The following is an 18,000-nucleotide window of genomic DNA, read 5'->3' on the forward strand; positions in this document are numbered from 1 at the left end:
CCCCTCCCCCCTCGAATGGATTGATCCGCTGCCCCTCCAATAGTGATGGAACAGTTTCATGAATAGGGGTCAGGGAGGTCATTTCATGTGAGGAGGAGAGAGAGGGCGCTACCGCACCCTCTGCAGTTTGATCAGAGAACCTTTTCCCATAAAATATTCTCAGACTCTATGACAGATTTGAACTAATTAAGGAAAACCCTGTCTTCCAGAATAACACAAGGCAGAACATACTCTCTGCCCATGATACAACAAAACAGTGTAAATTTAGCATCAAGCACTACTTCTAGACAGAAACCTGCAGAGTATCCATATTGTAGTGGAAGTGGGAAATTGACCAAGTTTTTTTTTTTTTTTTGGGGGGGGGGGGGTGTTCTTTCGTGTCACTACGCCTAGTGAAAAAATTCACTTCACTATGACTTTCTTACCCCCACTTTTCACTCATGTTATTCAATATATGAAGGGTTTATATAGTACTTTCACAAACTAATAATACTTCACTATGACTTTCTTACCCCTATTTTTCACTCATGTTATTCAATATATGAAGGTTTTATATAGTACTTTCAAAAACTAATAATACTTCACTATGACTTTCTTACCCCTACTTTTCACTCATGTTATTCAATATATGAAGGGTTTATATAGTAATTTCACAAACTAATAATACTTTACCAAATCTTCACCCCAGCTCCTGTTCTCCTCCCCCTCCCTTAATGTGTCTCCCCCACTTCATTCTTCAATCCATCAATGGAGAAGAACTACATCATGAAAACCCTCAATTAATCACCGTTGCCTTCCTTGCACCAAGTCTATGTAGCAAGCGGTGGTAGAGGTGAGCATTCGAAGCAGAGACAGGTGAGCATCAACAGTGGTGAACGAACTTGGGCATAGTGGAACCAGCACTCGTGTTCCAAATAAGCGCTGTCTTCCTTGCTCCAAGTCCAAGTAGCGAACTGTTCCTACAACCCAAACCCACTCTGTTTTCACTTCTCAGCGTATACCAACTCTGCCCCCTTATTCTCTCCTTGATTCCCTATTTATTTGCCATGACTTGTGCGAGGCAGTCAACGTGGAGGAGAGCCAATGCTAGTGGTAATCTCTGATAAGATCAGAGGATGCTGCAGGGAATGGAGGTGTGAGAGGGCTTTCCAGCCAGGCTGCTCATGACGGGGGAGGGGGCGCAGCAGGTGGCAAGGGAGGGGGTAATCTGACATCCGAAACCACCGAACACATGCTTGTAACCTGGCACAGGGCATCCTGATCCACCGCATCTCTCTGCAACTTCACCAGTATCAGAACCGTTAGGGCGTGCCAAGCAACACTACACAACCCACCAGCAACTGGCACAACACTCCACCGTGGCCAGAGCTAGCTCTGGATCGCACTTCTCGAATCGGGCAGCCAGTCAAGGCTCACGGAAGCTCTATTTTTTCATTATTCTCTCTTCTCTAGATACAGGGGGAGGGGCGTGAGATGCAGAGGGCAGGGGCGACAAAGGGAAAGGGGGCTGTGGCTACAGGGAGAAAGTATCAGAGAGATAGAGAGAGGGAACTGTAGAGTTCTCCCTACAAGATTCTGTTAGGGGTTAATTAACAGATTTTAACCTTTCATCTCCACTCACCAAAATGATTCAAAAGGGTAAATAAAAATATAATGAAGTGATCTACTTCACTCTTCATAGTGACATGTAGGAGGACCCCCTTTGTTTTGGATAGGTAGGCGGTAGGACGTGAGTTGAACTCATGACCCCTTAATTGTGAGGTGTTGGTCTTTCCCAATTGAGAACCCCCCTTGGGGTTGACCAAGTTAACATTGATTTAACACATGTGGCCATATGACAAGGCCTTTGCAGAATATACGATGTTGTGTTCACCATACACACGAGGGCAGGCCTTGGTGCAATGGTCTCTGTTGAAAACTAGGGGTATTTTAGTCTTATATTTTGGGTTTTTGGGGTTTTCTGTTATTTTACATCAGTTCTGTCCTTAGTTTGTAAGGTTGTAATAAGTAAGGGGTTAGGGGTAATTTCATATATCCCTAACTACCTTACTTTCTATTTTGTCTAAATTTATTATATATTGAGAGGCAGCCTGCGTGAAGGTAATTCTAATTTACCTATTGCAGGCTGCTCTCCGCTCTTGCGGCAACTTCTTCTCCCTCTCTTTCTTCTTCTTCTTTCATCTTTCTTCCTTCATCCCTGATGTGATTAGTTTAATTCTGATTTGCAACATGGTATCAGAGCTATACTAATCAATCAAGGGTTCTTCAATCCCTTTCTTCTGGTTTTCTCCTTCAGTTTCCAGTTTTTTTTTTTTTGGTGTGCAGCCACCGATTGCTGCTCTGGTTTGCTATGGATTAAAGTCTCCTTATTAATGAATGGAGGGCTGTTTTTGATCTCTCTCGATGGAGTTTGGTTACTGATGGGAAGACAACCTTGAAGAATCGATCAGAAATTATTCCTGCTGAATGTTTTTTTCTCTTTGGATGGTGATGGTTCCTATTATCACTGGGTGCTAATGGCATGTGGTTCCTATGCCAATCTTGTTCTTTATGATCTTCTTTAAGGTGGTTTTCATGCTGGTTTGAAGATTCTATCAACTTCTCTCTCTGTTCTTCATATTGGAGAAATCGATCTCAACTGCTGTTTTGCTCTCCATATCAATTTTGGTTTCTTTTTTTGGTGAGAATCGATTGTTGCTGCTGGCTGTGTGACTGGAGGATTCTGTGGTTGCCACTCTTCTGATCTAGTGACCTCCTTATGTTATTCTTCGAGGATTTGCTATCTTGGTGATGTTCTTCCCCAAATCCTTTTAGTTATTTCCTGCACTTGCTGGCTTGCTCTGTGTGGTTATTGTTTGACTTCTGTTGCAACCTTCTTTGCTCCTGAATTGGTATAAGTTGCTGCTGTCCATATTATTTGTGTGGTTGGTGCTCACCTACTGCTGGGTCATCATTCCTGCAATTTTTTTTGCACCTGATTTGTAATTGTTGCTGCTGTTTACTGCTTCTGTCAATATTATTTGTTTATTATGGGTGACTCTAAGTCTACTACTACTACCTCTGCTGTTCCACCTTCTTCTGATAATGTGAATGTGACAATTACCTCCATCAAGCTCAAGGGGAGCTCGAATTATTTGTTATGGGCACAGGCTGTGAAAGTGTATATCATGGGCAAGGACAAGCTTCAATATATTACATCTGATCCACCTTCCTCCAGTGACAGCAATTACAGTGAATGGAAAAAGGAGAATGCCATCACTCTCATCTGGCTATGGGAATAGAATGGAACCAGAAATAGCCGCCAACGTTATGTTTCACACTACGACCAAAGGTGTTTGGGATGATCTGCAAGATACTTCTTCTCAGGATAAAAGTATGAACCGTGTATACGATTTGTATGAAAAACTGTTCCAGCTCCAGCAATCTTCTAAGTCTCTCCAAGAGTACTATTGTTCTTTTAAGGGCCTGGTTGAGGAGTTGAATGTATTTCAGCCTCTTACTACTGATATTGACAAATTAAAAGCCCAACGTAATGAGTTCTTTGTCTCCAAATTTCTTGCTGGGTTAAATTCTGATCTGAAGGCTGTGAAGGGCTGATACCTTCTCTTGTCTTTTTATTTTATTTTATTTTTTACCCCGAATATTATCTGGGACCCGGGGTGGCCCCTAGGCTTTTATTAGAAAAATTCAATACTTGGAAAAAACATGGGGGGGACATAGCCCGCCTTACCCCAGACCCAACGGTACTCAGCAGCACTCTCACTCATTACAACCAAGAGAATCCCTTCCCCTACAAAAGGAAAATAGACAAAACAAAGCTAACCTATTGCCGGAAAACCGGCAGGCCCGCCTTATCCTCTCTGACAATCCTAGAAAGGTCAGAGGGGCGCTCCCCAGTAGTGAGAAACTCACTATTACATTTCATCTCGCAGACCCTATTAGCTAGGAAATCTGCCGCACGATTGCTTTCTCTAAAGGAAAAAGCCATGGTCGCCCCTAAAGCATCCACAAGACGGAGAACCTCGTCAAACCAGTACCAACAACACCACACCTTACAGGCTTTTGAAGTAATAAACTGCACAATGGACTTGGAGTCCGAGCTAACGTGGCAGCCAGCAAAGCCCCTAACCGCACAAACCCGAAGCCCATCTAAGACCGCCCTCATTTCTGCTTCAGTATTAGTACATAGCCCATAGAAATTTGAGAAAGCCATCACCAAACTTCCCTCCTGATTTCGAATAATTCCACCACCACCACTCAGCCCCGGATTGCTTTTACTGGCACCATCTACATTAACTTTCACACCTATGAACGGGGGTTTCCAGTACACAGGGCGTGGAACCCTACAGATGGGAGGGGGGGAACGTAAATTCAAAACCTGAAGCGCCAACCCCTCCTTCATACTAGAGACTGCAGAAGGGAAAGTCGGAAACGGGATCTCTTGGATCCAACGAACAATCTTAGCACTGATCATGTTAGCCGATCTCCCCCCATTACCATGCCTCCTATTGTTCCTTTCCTTCCACAATTCCCAGACTATGAAGGATGGGACAATCCCTCTAAGAAAGCAGAACACGTTCTTAAAGGTCCCAAAGACTGCCAAGGCTGATTCCTCCCCAAGGCTGATTCCTCCCCTAAGGATAACTCTGCTTTTACTGCTGGTCGTGGTCGTGGAAGAGGCCGTGGTACAGGGGGAGGTCATAGTGGTGGTGGTCGTAGTACTGGTGGTCTGTCAGGTGATCGCTCTACTCAACGGTGCACTCATTGTGGTAAATCTGGTCATACTGTTGACTATTGTTGGGATAAGCATGGTAAACCAGATTGGGCAACCCAATCAGCCAATCATGCAGTATCTGATGGGAATGTTGATATTGTGACCACTGGTGTTTCTCGATCAGGTTCTACTACAGGTGGCAGTTCGTCTAGCACTACTCATCGTTACGAGCTTTCTCAGATATTACGGAGGTTACAAACTCTTGAGGCATCCAGTAGCGCATCCTCCATACCTTCCTCTTCCGCTGCTACCGTTGCTCATGCAGGTGCATCTGCTTTCTTCTCCACTACTTCTCCCTGGATTATTGACTCTGGAGCTTCTGCTCATATGAGCTACCTTGTTTACGTCCTTTTCGAATAACTCGGATTCTTCATCTGTCATATTAGCAAATGGGTCTGCTGCTCCTGTTACTGGATCTGGTAAAGTCACTCCTACCTCTTCTATTAGTCTTTCCTCTGTGTTGCATGTTACTCAATTTCCATTAAGTCTTCTTTCTGTTAGTCAGCTTACCAAAACTTTACACTGTTCTGTGACATTTTTTCCTACTCATTGTGTTTTTCAGGATCTTCACACGAGGAAGACGATTGGTGGAGGGCATAAAAAGGATGGGCTGTACTATCTTACCTGTGGTGCTGCTACTTCCTCCGTTGCTGCTGCGTCTGTTGGTGGGGTGACTCCCTTCCAATGGCATTGTCGTTTGGGTCATTTATCTTTAGCTATGTTACAATTATTATTTTCGTCTTTTAAGTCTATGTCTAGGATAGAGTGTGAAGCCTGCGAGTTGGGGAAACACCACCGTGTGTCTTTCCCTTCTCGATCTGTGGCTCGTAGTTCGTCTTTATTTGCTTTAGTCCATTCGGACATCTGGGGTCCTTGTCGTGTCAAGAATAAACGTGGTTTTATGTATTTTGTCACATTCGTGGACGATCATTCCCGTCTTACCTGGTTGTATCTCCTGAAGGATCGTTCCGAGTTTTTATCTGTATTCCAAGAATTTTATAATGAAATAAAAACTCAGTTTGGTGTGTCTGTTAAAGTTTTTCGTTCTGATAATGCATTGGAATATGCACAAAATGCAATTTCTGATTTTTGTATTGCCCGTGGCATGATTCATTAGACTAGTTGTTCCTATACTCCACAACAAAATGGAGTGGCTGAACGCAAAAATAGGCATCTTCTTGAGGTAGCTAGTGCTATCATGTTCCATATGCATGTCCCAAAGCTTTTTTGGTGTGAGAGTGTGTTGACTGCGTGTTATTTGATTAATCGCATGCCTTCTTCTATTCTTGCCGATAGGTCCCCTTTTTCCATCGTTTTTCCAGGCATTCCCGCTTTCGCTTTACCCCCTCGTGTTTTTGGATGTGTGTGCTTTGTGCAGAATTTACATGTCTCCACTGACAAGTTTGCACCTAGGTCTACCAAGTGTATTTTCCTAGGTTATTCTCGTACCCAAAAAGGGTACTAGTGTTATGACCCTGTCTCTTCCAGATATTTTGTGAGTGCTGATGTCACCTTCTTTGAGGGGGGTTCTTACTTTTCTCAGTCTTCGTTGTCCTCTGAGGACTAGTGGCATCCTGTTGTGCCACCTCCTATTCCTACCTTAGTACCGTTTTCCCCTCCTTTGCAGGTGTATCAGCGTCGGGAGAAGACAGCAGCTCCGTGTGAGATTCCTACTGTTCCAGTGGTTTCACCCCCTCCACTTGCGTCCTCCTCCGGTGAAGCTCCGTCTACTTCCTCATCTGATAACTTACCTGTTGCCTTGCGGAAAGGTACACGTTCCTGTACACAGAAGTCTAATGTTGTGTACCCCATTGACAAGTTTGTTTCCTTATCTCATCTGCCGCCTTTGGTCCATAATTTTGCCTTGTCGTTATCCTCTTCTATTGTGCCTAAAAGTCACACTGACGCTCTTCGTCTTCCTGGTTGGAAGGATGCCATGGATGCCCTGTTGACCCGTAACACCTGGACTCTTGTTGATTTGCCACCTGGTAAGGACCTTGTCAAGTGTCGCTAGGTTTACACTATTAAGTATCTTCTTGATGGTTCTGTTGAGCGGCTCAAAGCCCGTCTGGTTGCCAAGGGATATACCCAGACTTATGGAGTTGATTATTTTGAGACGTTCTCTCCCGTTGCCCAGCTGAATTCGGTGCGCTTACTTATTTCCTTGGCGGTGAATTTTGATTGGCCATTATATCAGCTTGACATTAAAAATGCCTTTTTGAATGGTGACTTGCAAGCGGAAGTTTATATGGAGCAACCTCCGGGGTATGTTGCTTAGGGGGAGGATCGTACATGGGTTTGTAAGCTACGGAAGGCTATCTATGGTCTCAAACAGTCGCCTAGAGCGTGGTTTGAGAAATTCAGTGCTACGGTGATGTTTTGTGGCTTTTCACAGTGTTATTCCAACCACTCGGTGTTTGTCCGCCGTCGGGATGGTAAGGTGGTTGTCTTGGTCGTCTATGTAGACGATATTATTATTTCTGGTGATGATGAGGCTGGTATTGCAGAGGTAAAAGCATATTTACAGCAGCATTTTCAGACCAAGGATCTAGGTAATCTTCACTATTTTCTTGGCATTGAAGTTGTGAGAAGTAGGAAAGGTGTCAGTTTATCTCAAAGGAAATATGTATTGGACCTTCTGTCTGACATTGGCATGCTTGCTTCAAAGCCAGTGGATGTTCCTATGGATCCTCATCAGAAGTTTGGGGTAGATGATGGTGATCTCCTTAAAGACGTGCACCAGTACAGAAGTTTGGTTGGGAAGCTAATCTATCTTACAGTTACCAGACCAGACATTTCCTTTGCAGTGGGTGTCCTTAGTTAGTTTATGCAGTCTCCTCGGAAGGCTCATTGGGATGGAGTTGTTTGTGTTCTTCGCTATTTGAAGGGTGCTCCTGGTAAAGGGTTGATTTATCGCCCTCATAGGCATATGGAACTTGTTGCTTTTTCAGATGCTGACTGGGCTGGTTCGGCCAGTGATTGTCGTTCGACTACAGGGTATTGTACTTTTGTTGGGGGTAATCTGGTTACGTGGCGTAGTAAGAAACAGACTACAATTGCCAGGTCGAGTGCTGAAGCAGAATACAGAGCTATGGCTCATACTACTGCATAGTTGATGTGGCTCAGGTCTCTTCTTCTTGACATGGGTTTATCTGTGTCGGTGCCTATAAAGATGTACTGTGATAATCAGGCAGCCATATACATTACGAGCAATCCGGTCTATCATGAACGGACCAAACATATTGAAGTGGACTGTTACTTTGTTCGAGATGCTGTGTCAAAAAAACTTGTTGAGACCCCATTCGTTTCATCCTCGAATCAGCCAGCAGATATGTTCACCAAGTCACTTTTTGCTCCCAGTTTTCGCACTTGTTGTAACAAGCTGAGCATGGGAGACCTCTATGCTCCAGCTTGAGGGGGAGTGTTGAAAACTAGGGGTATTTAAGTCTTATATTTTGGGTTTTTGGGGTTTTCTGTTATTTTACATCAGTTCTGTCCTTAGTTTGTAAGGTTGTAATAAGTAAGGGGTTAGGGGTAATTTCATATCCCTAACTACCATACTTTCTATTTTGTCTAAATTTATTATATATTGAGAGGCAGCCTGCGTGAAGGTAATTCTAATTTGCCAATTGCAGGCTGCTCTCCTCTCTTGCGGCAACTTCTTCTCCCTCTCTTTCTTCATCTTCTTTCATCTTTCTTCCTTCACCCCTGATGTGATTAGTTTAATTCTGATTTGCAACAGTCTCCATTGTGACCTAGTGGTCGCAGGTTCGAGTCTGGAAACAGCCTCTCCGCAAAGCGGGGGTAAGGCTGCATACATTATGACCCTTTTTGTTTACCACACACACAAACAAAAGAGGTTGTAGCTTTTCATTCATTTACTTCAGAATCCAGATATCGCAGTGGCCTCCCATATAAAGACTATAGAAAACTCATTATTTAAACAGATAATTGAATGAATCAGAACAGAAAGAATGGAAGATAAGAAAATCAAGATGCAATGTAAAAGAGAGGCATCAACAGCAAATAGATTTTTAACACTTCCATCTTCCAACAGATCAGATTGTGAAATAAAAAGCAAAAATCACCATCAAATAATGTTGGACCTAACAGCTTGGACCAAATTCCACTTATGCTTTTACATTTGATAAATTGAAGTTGCTTTAACTGCATATAAAACAGCACCCTGATTGGTGTTTTTTTTGTAGCACATACCTTGTCTTCACAAATATAACATCACAGGATGGGCAATCTGTCCAAAAGAATCCCAGTATGCTCTCAGATTCTGATTTAGTCTTATGGACAAAAGCCTCCCCAGTATCTCTTATCCTGAACTCAATCTCAAGATTAGATCGTTGAATTCCAATAATCTTCTCATCTAGTGAATATCGAATAGAAATTACTGGCCCTTCACCTATTGAATCTGGTGTAGGAGCATCGAACAGAGCAAGTGGAACAGTTTTCCATGCAAAAACCTGAAGGACAAGAAGAAGAACCAATAAAAGGGACTTCATAAGACATAGTTCAAGAAGGAAAATAGACTAAAAATTCATATACTTTATATTCATCCCTCATTTATTGCTTCCGTACCTTCCTAAGGTCAATTTTTTTGTCGGACACAAATTCAAATATTGGCATGTACTGAACTGATGCGTATAGGTTACTGACCCAACACAATATCAGCAATCATAAGAAGTCCATCAGACCATCACCAGCTTTTCTAAGTCTGGTAATGATCCATACCCAACTATGAGGTACTCATCATGAGGATTTTCTTCATCATTTTTTGTTCATTCATAAACTACAAGACATCTTCCTTTTTTACTCAAATGTGCTCTTATGCATGAATGTTAAAAAAAAAAAAAAAGGATAAGAGGGTTCATGCATTGAAAACTTGATCCCAAGAGACTTAAGCAATCCACATTCCTTGAATGAAACAGAAACAGGATAATTTTTTTTATTTTTTATTTTTACTTTAAACAATTCATTCTTGTTAAATAGAGTTGAACATTCATATGGCTCACCCCATTTAGTTATAATAAGACTTCGTTGCGTTGAGTTGAATCTATCCATTCTTGCAATTGAATTTACTGTTTAATATATCATGGATACAGATTCATGATTCATTGCCAAATCCATGGATCTAAAGTCATCTTAGGAGATCTATGTAACAAGGACACTTCATTTCTTCAGAACCCTGCCATGTAGGAAACCTTGTGTTGGTGCCAGTGTCAGGCACTGCAGTTCTGTTTTCCATAATGCTTATTTATGATTTCACAACATTTTTGTACTAACTCAGTGATGGGGATCCAAAATCTAAGAAAGATAAGAAGAAGAAAAGAGTTCAATTTTCAGAAGCCTAGCATATATGGACAATAATTAGGTTTTATGCTTACGAGGCTGGCTTGAGAAACATTTTTTGGGGTTGGTGATGAGGTTAAAAGGGTTTTTTTATATGTTGGGGTAAGTAAGAAGTTATGTTTTGTCGAAGTTGTAATACAAATAATGAGAAAAATCTCACTGAACATGAGGCGTTTCCTATGCACACACATGTAGGATCTTTTTATTATTTTTTCTCTTTCCTCAAAAATATGAATAAAAAAGACCCATGTGTGTAGGTGTAGGAAACACCTCATGTTCAGAGAACCCTTTCCCATAAACAATTATACGTAAGTTTATTAGCCATACACAGTGGTTTTGGGTTATAGGGACTTTCTATACATGGGCTTTTAAGGGGCTAAATACAGTTTCTTTGCTCGTAGAGTTTTACAAGTGCCACAGATATTAAGGTTTAAGTGTAGGACTAGAGCTTTCTAGCAATCTTGCTTAAATCCGATCTATATTGAACTGGTCTATTGCTTCTGGATTTTTGGTGCTATTAATTCAGCATTGTTACCTCCTATTTAGAGGTCTTTATACTGTTAATTGGTGATCCCTTTGTTTGGGTAGTTTTTTCCTATCGATTTGAAGCCAGTATATAGAAGTGCTCTCTACTGCCTATCAAGTGTTCGATTTTTTTTCCTGCTGGTTGTTGCGACCTATTTTTTGCTTCTCCATCAGTTTTCTTCTCCTTCTATCGATTTGCGAGGTTTCTAAAACCCTGTATAAATAATCGGTAGAACTGTTTGGGGTTGCTTTGTGCTTGGTTTCCTGCTGCCTTGTGTTTCTGGTTTTGTTGTCTAATGCGTGACGACAAGTCCAAGTCAGCTTCTGTTGTTCCAGTTACTTCTTCTGAGAATGTGAATGTTACTATTACCTCTATCAAGCTCAAGGGGAGCTCGAATTATTTGTTATGGTCCCAAGCAGTCAGAGTATATATTATTGCCAGGAAGAATCTCAAATATATTACCATTGATCCTCCTGCGTCTGATTCTAGTGGTTACGAAGATTGGATGCAAGAGAATGCAGTAATTCTGATATGGTTGTGGAACAGCATAGAACCCGATATTGCTGCGAATGTGATGTTTCACACCACTGCTAAGGGTGTCTGGGACGATCTAAAGGACACCTATTTTCAGGAGAAGAACATGAACCGTGTATATGATTTATATGAGAAACTGTTTCAGCTCCTGCAATCTAATAAGTCTCTTCAAGAGTATTACTGTTCCTTTAAGGGTTTAATTGAGGAGTTGAATGTCTTTCAGCCCCTTACTACCGACATTAAGAAGTTGAAAGCTCAGCGTAATGAATTCTTTGTTTCCAAGTTCCTGGCTGGGTTAAGTTCTGATCTGAAGGCCATGAAGGGCCATTTACCCTTGCTGGCAAGACAGTCCCTACTCTACACATTCTCCCACCTTCAGCGTATATCTTCCCCTGCAAAGAATGAGTCCTCTCCCAAAGAAAGTTCTGAATTTACTACTGGTCATGGTCGAGGCCGTGGCCGTAGCTCAGGGGGAGGTCGTAGTGGTGGTGGTCGAGGTTCTGGTGGTTCTTCTGGTGATAGACCTCCTCGTAAGTGTACTCATTGTGGCAAAAATGGTCACACCGTTGATTATTGTTGGGATAAGCATGGTAAACCAGATTGAGTCACTCAATCGGCCAATCATGCAGTGACAGATGGTGGTAATGATGGTACTTCTACTGGTGATTCTCTACAAAGTCCAATACCAGGTGGTAGCTCTACTACAACCTCTCACAATGATGGTCTATCTCAGATATTACGGTGATTACACAAAACCTGGAGGCATCCAAGTCTACATCCACTGGACAAACTCCGCTCTCTACTACTTTGGTTCATTCAGGTACGCCCGCCTTTTTTTCCACTACTACTCCATCTTGGATCATTGACTTTGGAGCTTCTGCTCATATGATTGGTGAGGTCATCTTTGTTTACATCATTTTCCCACACTAATCTATCTTCATCTGTTATCCTTGCTAATGGCTCATCTGCCCCGGTGCCTGGGCATGGTACTGTATCTCCCACTTCCTGCAGTAATCTTTCCTCTGTCTTGCATGTTTCTCAATTACCATTGAATCTTCTTTCTGTGAGTCAACTAACTAAAGCATTACATTGTTCAGTGACTTTTTTCCCTACTCATTGTGTTTTTTCAGGATCTTCAAACGAGGAAGACGATTGGTAGCAGGAGTGAAAAAGACGGATTATACTATCTTGACTGTGGTGCTGCTACTTCTGCTGCTGCTTCTATTGGTGGCATGACCCCTTTTCAATGGCATTGTCGGTTAGGTCATTTGTCCTTAGCTAGGTTAAAATATTGTTTCCCTCTTTTAAGTCTTTGTCTAGGATAGAGTGTGAAGCTTGTTAGTTGGGAAAGCATCACCGTGCTTCTTTTCCCTCTCGCTCTGTGGCTCGTAGTTCATCTTTATATTCTTTGGTCCATTCGGATATTTGGGTTCCTTGTCGTGTGCAGAATAAGAGTGGGTTCATGTACTTTGTTTCGTTTGTGGACGATTATTCTCGCCATACATAGTTATAACTTGTACCTCTTGAAGGATTGTTCCGAATTTCTCTCTGTATTCCAAAATTTTTATAATGAAATGAAAACACAGTTTGGCATGACTAATAAAATTTTACGGTTTGATAATTCTTTGAAGTATGCCCAAAATGAAATTTCTGATTTTTGTGTAGCTCCTGGTATGATTCATCAAACTAGTTGTTCGTACACCCCGCAACAAAATGGGGTGGCCGAACGCAAGAATAGACATTTCCTTGAGGTTGCACGTACTATGATGTTGCATATGCATGTTTCAAAGCAATTTTGGTGTGAAGGGGTGCTAACTGCATGTTATTTGATTAATCGCACGCTCTCATCTGTTATTGCCGACAAGTCCCCATTCTCTATTGTTTTTCCTGGTCAACCTGTTTTTCGGTTACCTCCTCGTGTTTTTGGATGTGTCTGTTTTGTCCAAAATTTGCATGTTACCACTCACAATTGTCTCCTCGGTCTACTAAATGTATTTTTCTTGGTTACTCAAGTACCCAGAAGGGGTATAAGTGTTATGACTCTGTAGCCCATAGGTATTTTCTTAGTGCCGATGTCACCTTCTTTGAGGGGAGTTCTTATTTTCCGCCATCTCCTATAGTCCCTGTGGATGATTGGCATGTGGTTGACCCTCCTCCAATTCCTGTCTTAGTTCCCTTCTCTCCTCCACCAACTAAGGTCCATCAGCAGCGAGAAAGAGCAGTCCAGCAAGAGGAGATTCCACCAACTCCAACCGTTTTACCACTTCCACCAGACTCTTCCTCTGATGACTTGTCGGTCGCCTTGTGCAAAGGTACTCGTTCTTGCATCCAAAAGTCCAATGTTGTGTATTCTATTGATAAATATGTTTCCATTTCCCACTTACCTTCGTCTATTCGCCATTTTGCCTTGTCTTTATCTGCTACCACCACACCCAAACATTACACTGAGACTCTTCGTCTTCCTAGTTGGAAAACGGCCATGGATGTGGAAATGTTAAGGACCTTGTTAGGTATCACTGGGTTTACATTATCAAATACCTTCCTGATGGATCTGTTGAATGGCTTAAAGCCCGTTTGGTTCTCAAGGGGTATACTCAGACTTATGGTGTTTACTATTTTAAGACATTCTCCCTAGTTGCTCAGCTTAACTTTGTTCGTGTACTTATTTTATTGGCTGTTAACTTTGATTGACCACTGTATCAGTTGGACATTAAAAATGCTTTTTTGTATGGTGATCTTCATGAGGAGGTTTATATGGAGCAACCTCCAGGGTATGTTGCTCAGGGGGAGAACAGTACTCGGGTGTGCAAATTGCAGAAGGCAATTTATGGTCTCAAACAGTCGCCCAGAGCATGGTTTGAGAAGTTCAATACTACTGTGGTGTCGTATGGGTTCTCACAGTGCTACTTTGATCATTCTGTGTTTGTTCGTCATCATGATGGCAAGTTGGTTGTCTTGGTTGTTTATATGAATGACATTATTGTCTTAGGTGATGATATGGCAAGTATTACAGAGGTAAAGACCTATTTACAGCAGCACTTTCGGACCAAGGATCTAGGTGACCTCTACTATTTCCTTGGCATTGAGGTTGTGAGGAGTAAGAAAGGTATCAGCTTATCCCAGAGGAAGTATGTTTTAGATCTTTTATCTGACACTGGCATTGTTTGCGTCAAAGCCAGTAGATATTCCTATGGATCCTCATCAGAAGTTTAGAGTAGATGATGGTGGTCCTCTCAAGGATGTGCACCAGTATAAGAGTTTAATTGGGAAGCTGATCTACCTTACTGTTATCAGACCAGACATTTCTTTCGCTGTGGGAGTTTTTAGTCAGTTCATGCAGGCTCCGCAGAAAGCCCATTGGGATGTTGCTATCCGCATTCTTCGTTACTTAAAGGGTGCTCCGGATAGAGGATTAATTTATCGCCCCAATCAGTATATGGATCTGGTTGTGTATTCCGATGTTGATTGGGCTGGCTCTGCAGGTGGTCGTCATTCCACCACAGGTTATTGTACATTTGTTGGTGGCAATCTAGTGTCGTGGCGTAGTAAGAAGCATACTACTATTGCAAGATCCAATGCTAAGGCTGAGTACAGAGGTATGGCTCATACTGCGACTGAATTAATGTGGCTCAGGCCTCTCCTTCTTGAGATGGGTTTCCCTGTGCCCACGTCAATGAAGATGTATTGCGATAACCAGGCAACCATATACATTGCAAGTAACCCTGTCTACCATGAGCGGACCAAACACATTGAGGTGGATTGTCACTGTTCGTATGCATTCATGAAAAAGCTGGTTGAGACTTCCTTTGTGTCGTCTTCAGATCAGCTAGCTGATGTGTTCACCAAGTCCTTCTTTGCCCCTAGTTTTTGCATCTGTTGTGGTAAGCTGAGCATGGGTGACCTTTATGCTCCAGCTTGAGGGGGAGTGTTGAGAAATAGGGGTAAAGTGGTCATATATTTTTGGGTTTTGGGCTTTTATGTAATTTTCATTCTCTCTTGTCCTTAATTAGGCTGTAATAAGTAAGGAGTTAAGGTTAATATTATAAACCCCTAACTACCTTACTTTTTTTTTTTTTTTTTTTGGATTTTAATTATAATATAAGTAAAGGAGCCTGCGATCAGTTTATCTATTGCAGGCTGCCTCTTCTCTTCTTGCGGCAACTTCTTCCTCTCTTCTTCTTCTCTTGACTTGTTTATCCAGATTCTGGTTCGTAATAGCTCTAAATGAAAATATTTATTAAGATATCAAAAGAAATAATTATTTTACCGAATTTTTGGTTTTTAGCAATGTTTTACCCTATTAAGATTTATGAAATTTTAAAATTTGAGAAAAACCCCAGCATTAGAAAGTAGAAAATTTCACTGAAGAACCAGTTTTTGTTATTGAATTGGGGGGTTGCCTTTTTCTTCATTTGGAATTGATTTTCTAACTATTTTATTGGATTCAAATGGGGGGTATTTGCTTATTTATGAATAGTGTCTTAAATAAATGAAATAACAAATATAAAAACATTTGCTTAAATGATATTTGGCATAAATAAGGTGGTTCAACCAGGTTCAGGTCGAAACTCCCAGGTTTCGTCAAGTTTCAATGGGGATAAGTGAATTTATATGGGTGGTTCAGGTTGAAACTTGAGAAAGTACCGAAATATGGCTGAAACATGTCAACACCTGTCGAAACCAGGTACAAATTGGTACTGCATATCAGTTTCATCTCAGTTTCTTGCGAAACTGAGATTTAGAACCATGATCCTAACCATTGGACAACCATTTGTTTCTAAACCCTTTATAATAGAAGGGAAAATCTTGTTGTAACCAAGGTTGGTGAAAAAGAAGTTGTACCTTACTTTTTTGTCCCTTTTAGTATAACACACTTTTTCAATGAGGGTAAAATCCTGTCATTTCACATGTGAACTTGTAAAGCGTGCAAGACAATGACAAATCTTGATAGTGACATAATGGTAAATATTTTTTTATCATTGACTTAAAGAAGTTTTGTGAATAAGACAGACAGGAGGCAATCAAAAGGTCATAACTTCTTATTTACCACTTTGGTGACAACAAGAACCATCCATAATAGAATACTTTGTCATTAAACCTTCATCCAACATCACAACACCTTACTTCTAACTTCAGCCTATTCCAATAATCTGCCACCATTTCATCTAAAAACCCTAATATTTGCTTTACTTCTACAGATTTCTGTACCTAAACAGCAAGCATTCTTTCTCCTGATTTCATTATATCCAAGTGGTATTCTAAGATAATTTAGAGCATGATTTCATTCCTGGAAGCAACCAAAGGGGAGCTGCAGTAATACTTTTCTTCATCTATTACAAGGTTCAGTGCAATCATGAAGATGCACCAAAAATACAAGCATATTTGTTTACTCATCTATTGTACTTCTCAATCCAAATTTAGGTTAATACCTGATCAGATGTGACAGAGAGTAGTAACTTATTCCCATCATCATAGAATAGACCTCTTGATCCAGGAATGCTGCATCTTACAGGTGGATGCCGAATGTAAACATGTGAAAGAGCACCACATCCACTTAACCCGACACTTGGTTGAGCACCTGATGCCTTTCCCAACATGGCAGAACTTGGCAATAATAGAACTTGGCAGAATCTAGTAAATACTATTGTAGTTGGCCCTTGAATGCTGGCTATGAGCTTTAAGGGAAGAACAGCAGTATGAAGTTCAGTGCATGTCTCAATAGTAAAAGCTGGAAGCTCCTCAACCTTAAACCTGCCCTTTAGGCACTAAATACAGCAGAAAGAAATCTCATCCACAAAATTTGATGTCGACAAAGAATGCATAGATTGAGAATACAGCACTGTTCTCATTCTTCTGATTTTCTTCACTCCTGGCTTTACTAATAGAGGCTGTGGAGATATGGCTGCTTCTACAGACCGTGGAAAGAGGTTGGATTCAACCTTAAAACTTCCCTCTCAGCTGTTACGCAACAGAATATTTTAACATCAAGATAACTTAACAACAGATACATAAATTAATAAATATTCTTTTACAGAGAGTATAATCTGTTCCATATCAATAAGAAAGCAGTACCGTATTTTGCATGCATGTTTTTAGGGCAAGAAATTCCTTTAAACACATATCACATTCAACCTGTGGAACTTTTCCAGCAACGCAACTCCCATATTCTTGCGCCTACAGAATTGGTAATGGTATCATAATTGAAGCAACATGATATACGGGCATCAAGCAGATCATATTCACTTTGCAGAAGAGCTTAGTAATTGCTGCAAACAAAAATTAAATATCCAAAAAAAAATGTAATTTTTTTGTTGTTGTATGGCTTTTATTATCTTTGCCTTTTATTCTGCTTTATCGGCATTGAGAATCATGATGCTTTAAGGAAAAATTCTCCCAACAGTTTAAAGTTCCCTTATTGAGGCACAGAATTTGAAATCAAAGCAGTAGACTACTTAATCCCAGCACCCACTCCCACCACCCCAACACACACACAAAAAGCAGAACTACTTAAGATTAATGCAAGCATTAACATAAATCTTTGTCACTATATTGTGGGAATTTACAAAATCATAAACACAAATGGTAGAAAAATCTAACTGCAATTTATAAGATATCAAGAAGTCTTTACACTACTTTACCTTTTTAAAAAGAAATCTATAATCATAAAAAAGGTCTGATTTTGCCAAATTTTAAAGATAGTAACAAGATAGGAATTCCATATACAAAAATGTATCATTTTCTTTACTCGTGGTCAGAACATCAAGTTACAGAAACCACGGAAATTGACACCAGTTTGAGATCGAAA

General features: G+C 41.0%; 1 protein-coding gene across 2 annotated transcripts in view; it reads right to left on the reverse strand.

The window, feature by feature from the left end:
* Positions 1–17,580, reverse strand: part of LOC122641842 — a 30,580-nt gene extending 13,000 nt beyond the window's left edge. The window contains exons 1-3 of one of the 2 annotated variants that reach the window (XM_043835145.1): positions 17,268–17,580; positions 16,625–17,153; positions 8,990–9,249 (exon numbers count right to left, since the gene is read on the reverse strand). In XM_043835145.1, coding sequence (XP_043691080.1) covers positions 8,990–9,249; positions 16,625–16,792 — 428 coding nt within the window. In that variant the 5' untranslated portion in view covers positions 16,793–17,153; positions 17,268–17,580. The remainder of the gene's footprint in view (positions 1–8,989; positions 9,250–16,624; positions 17,154–17,267) is intronic. The other variant, XM_043835146.1, reaches the window with a different exon arrangement.
* Between the last annotated feature and the right edge of the window lie 420 nt (positions 17,581–18,000).

Source organism: Telopea speciosissima, chromosome 10 (genome assembly GCF_018873765.1).
Source record: "Telopea speciosissima isolate NSW1024214 ecotype Mountain lineage chromosome 10, Tspe_v1, whole genome shotgun sequence".
Classification (NCBI taxonomy): domain Eukaryota; kingdom Viridiplantae; phylum Streptophyta; class Magnoliopsida; order Proteales; family Proteaceae; genus Telopea; species Telopea speciosissima.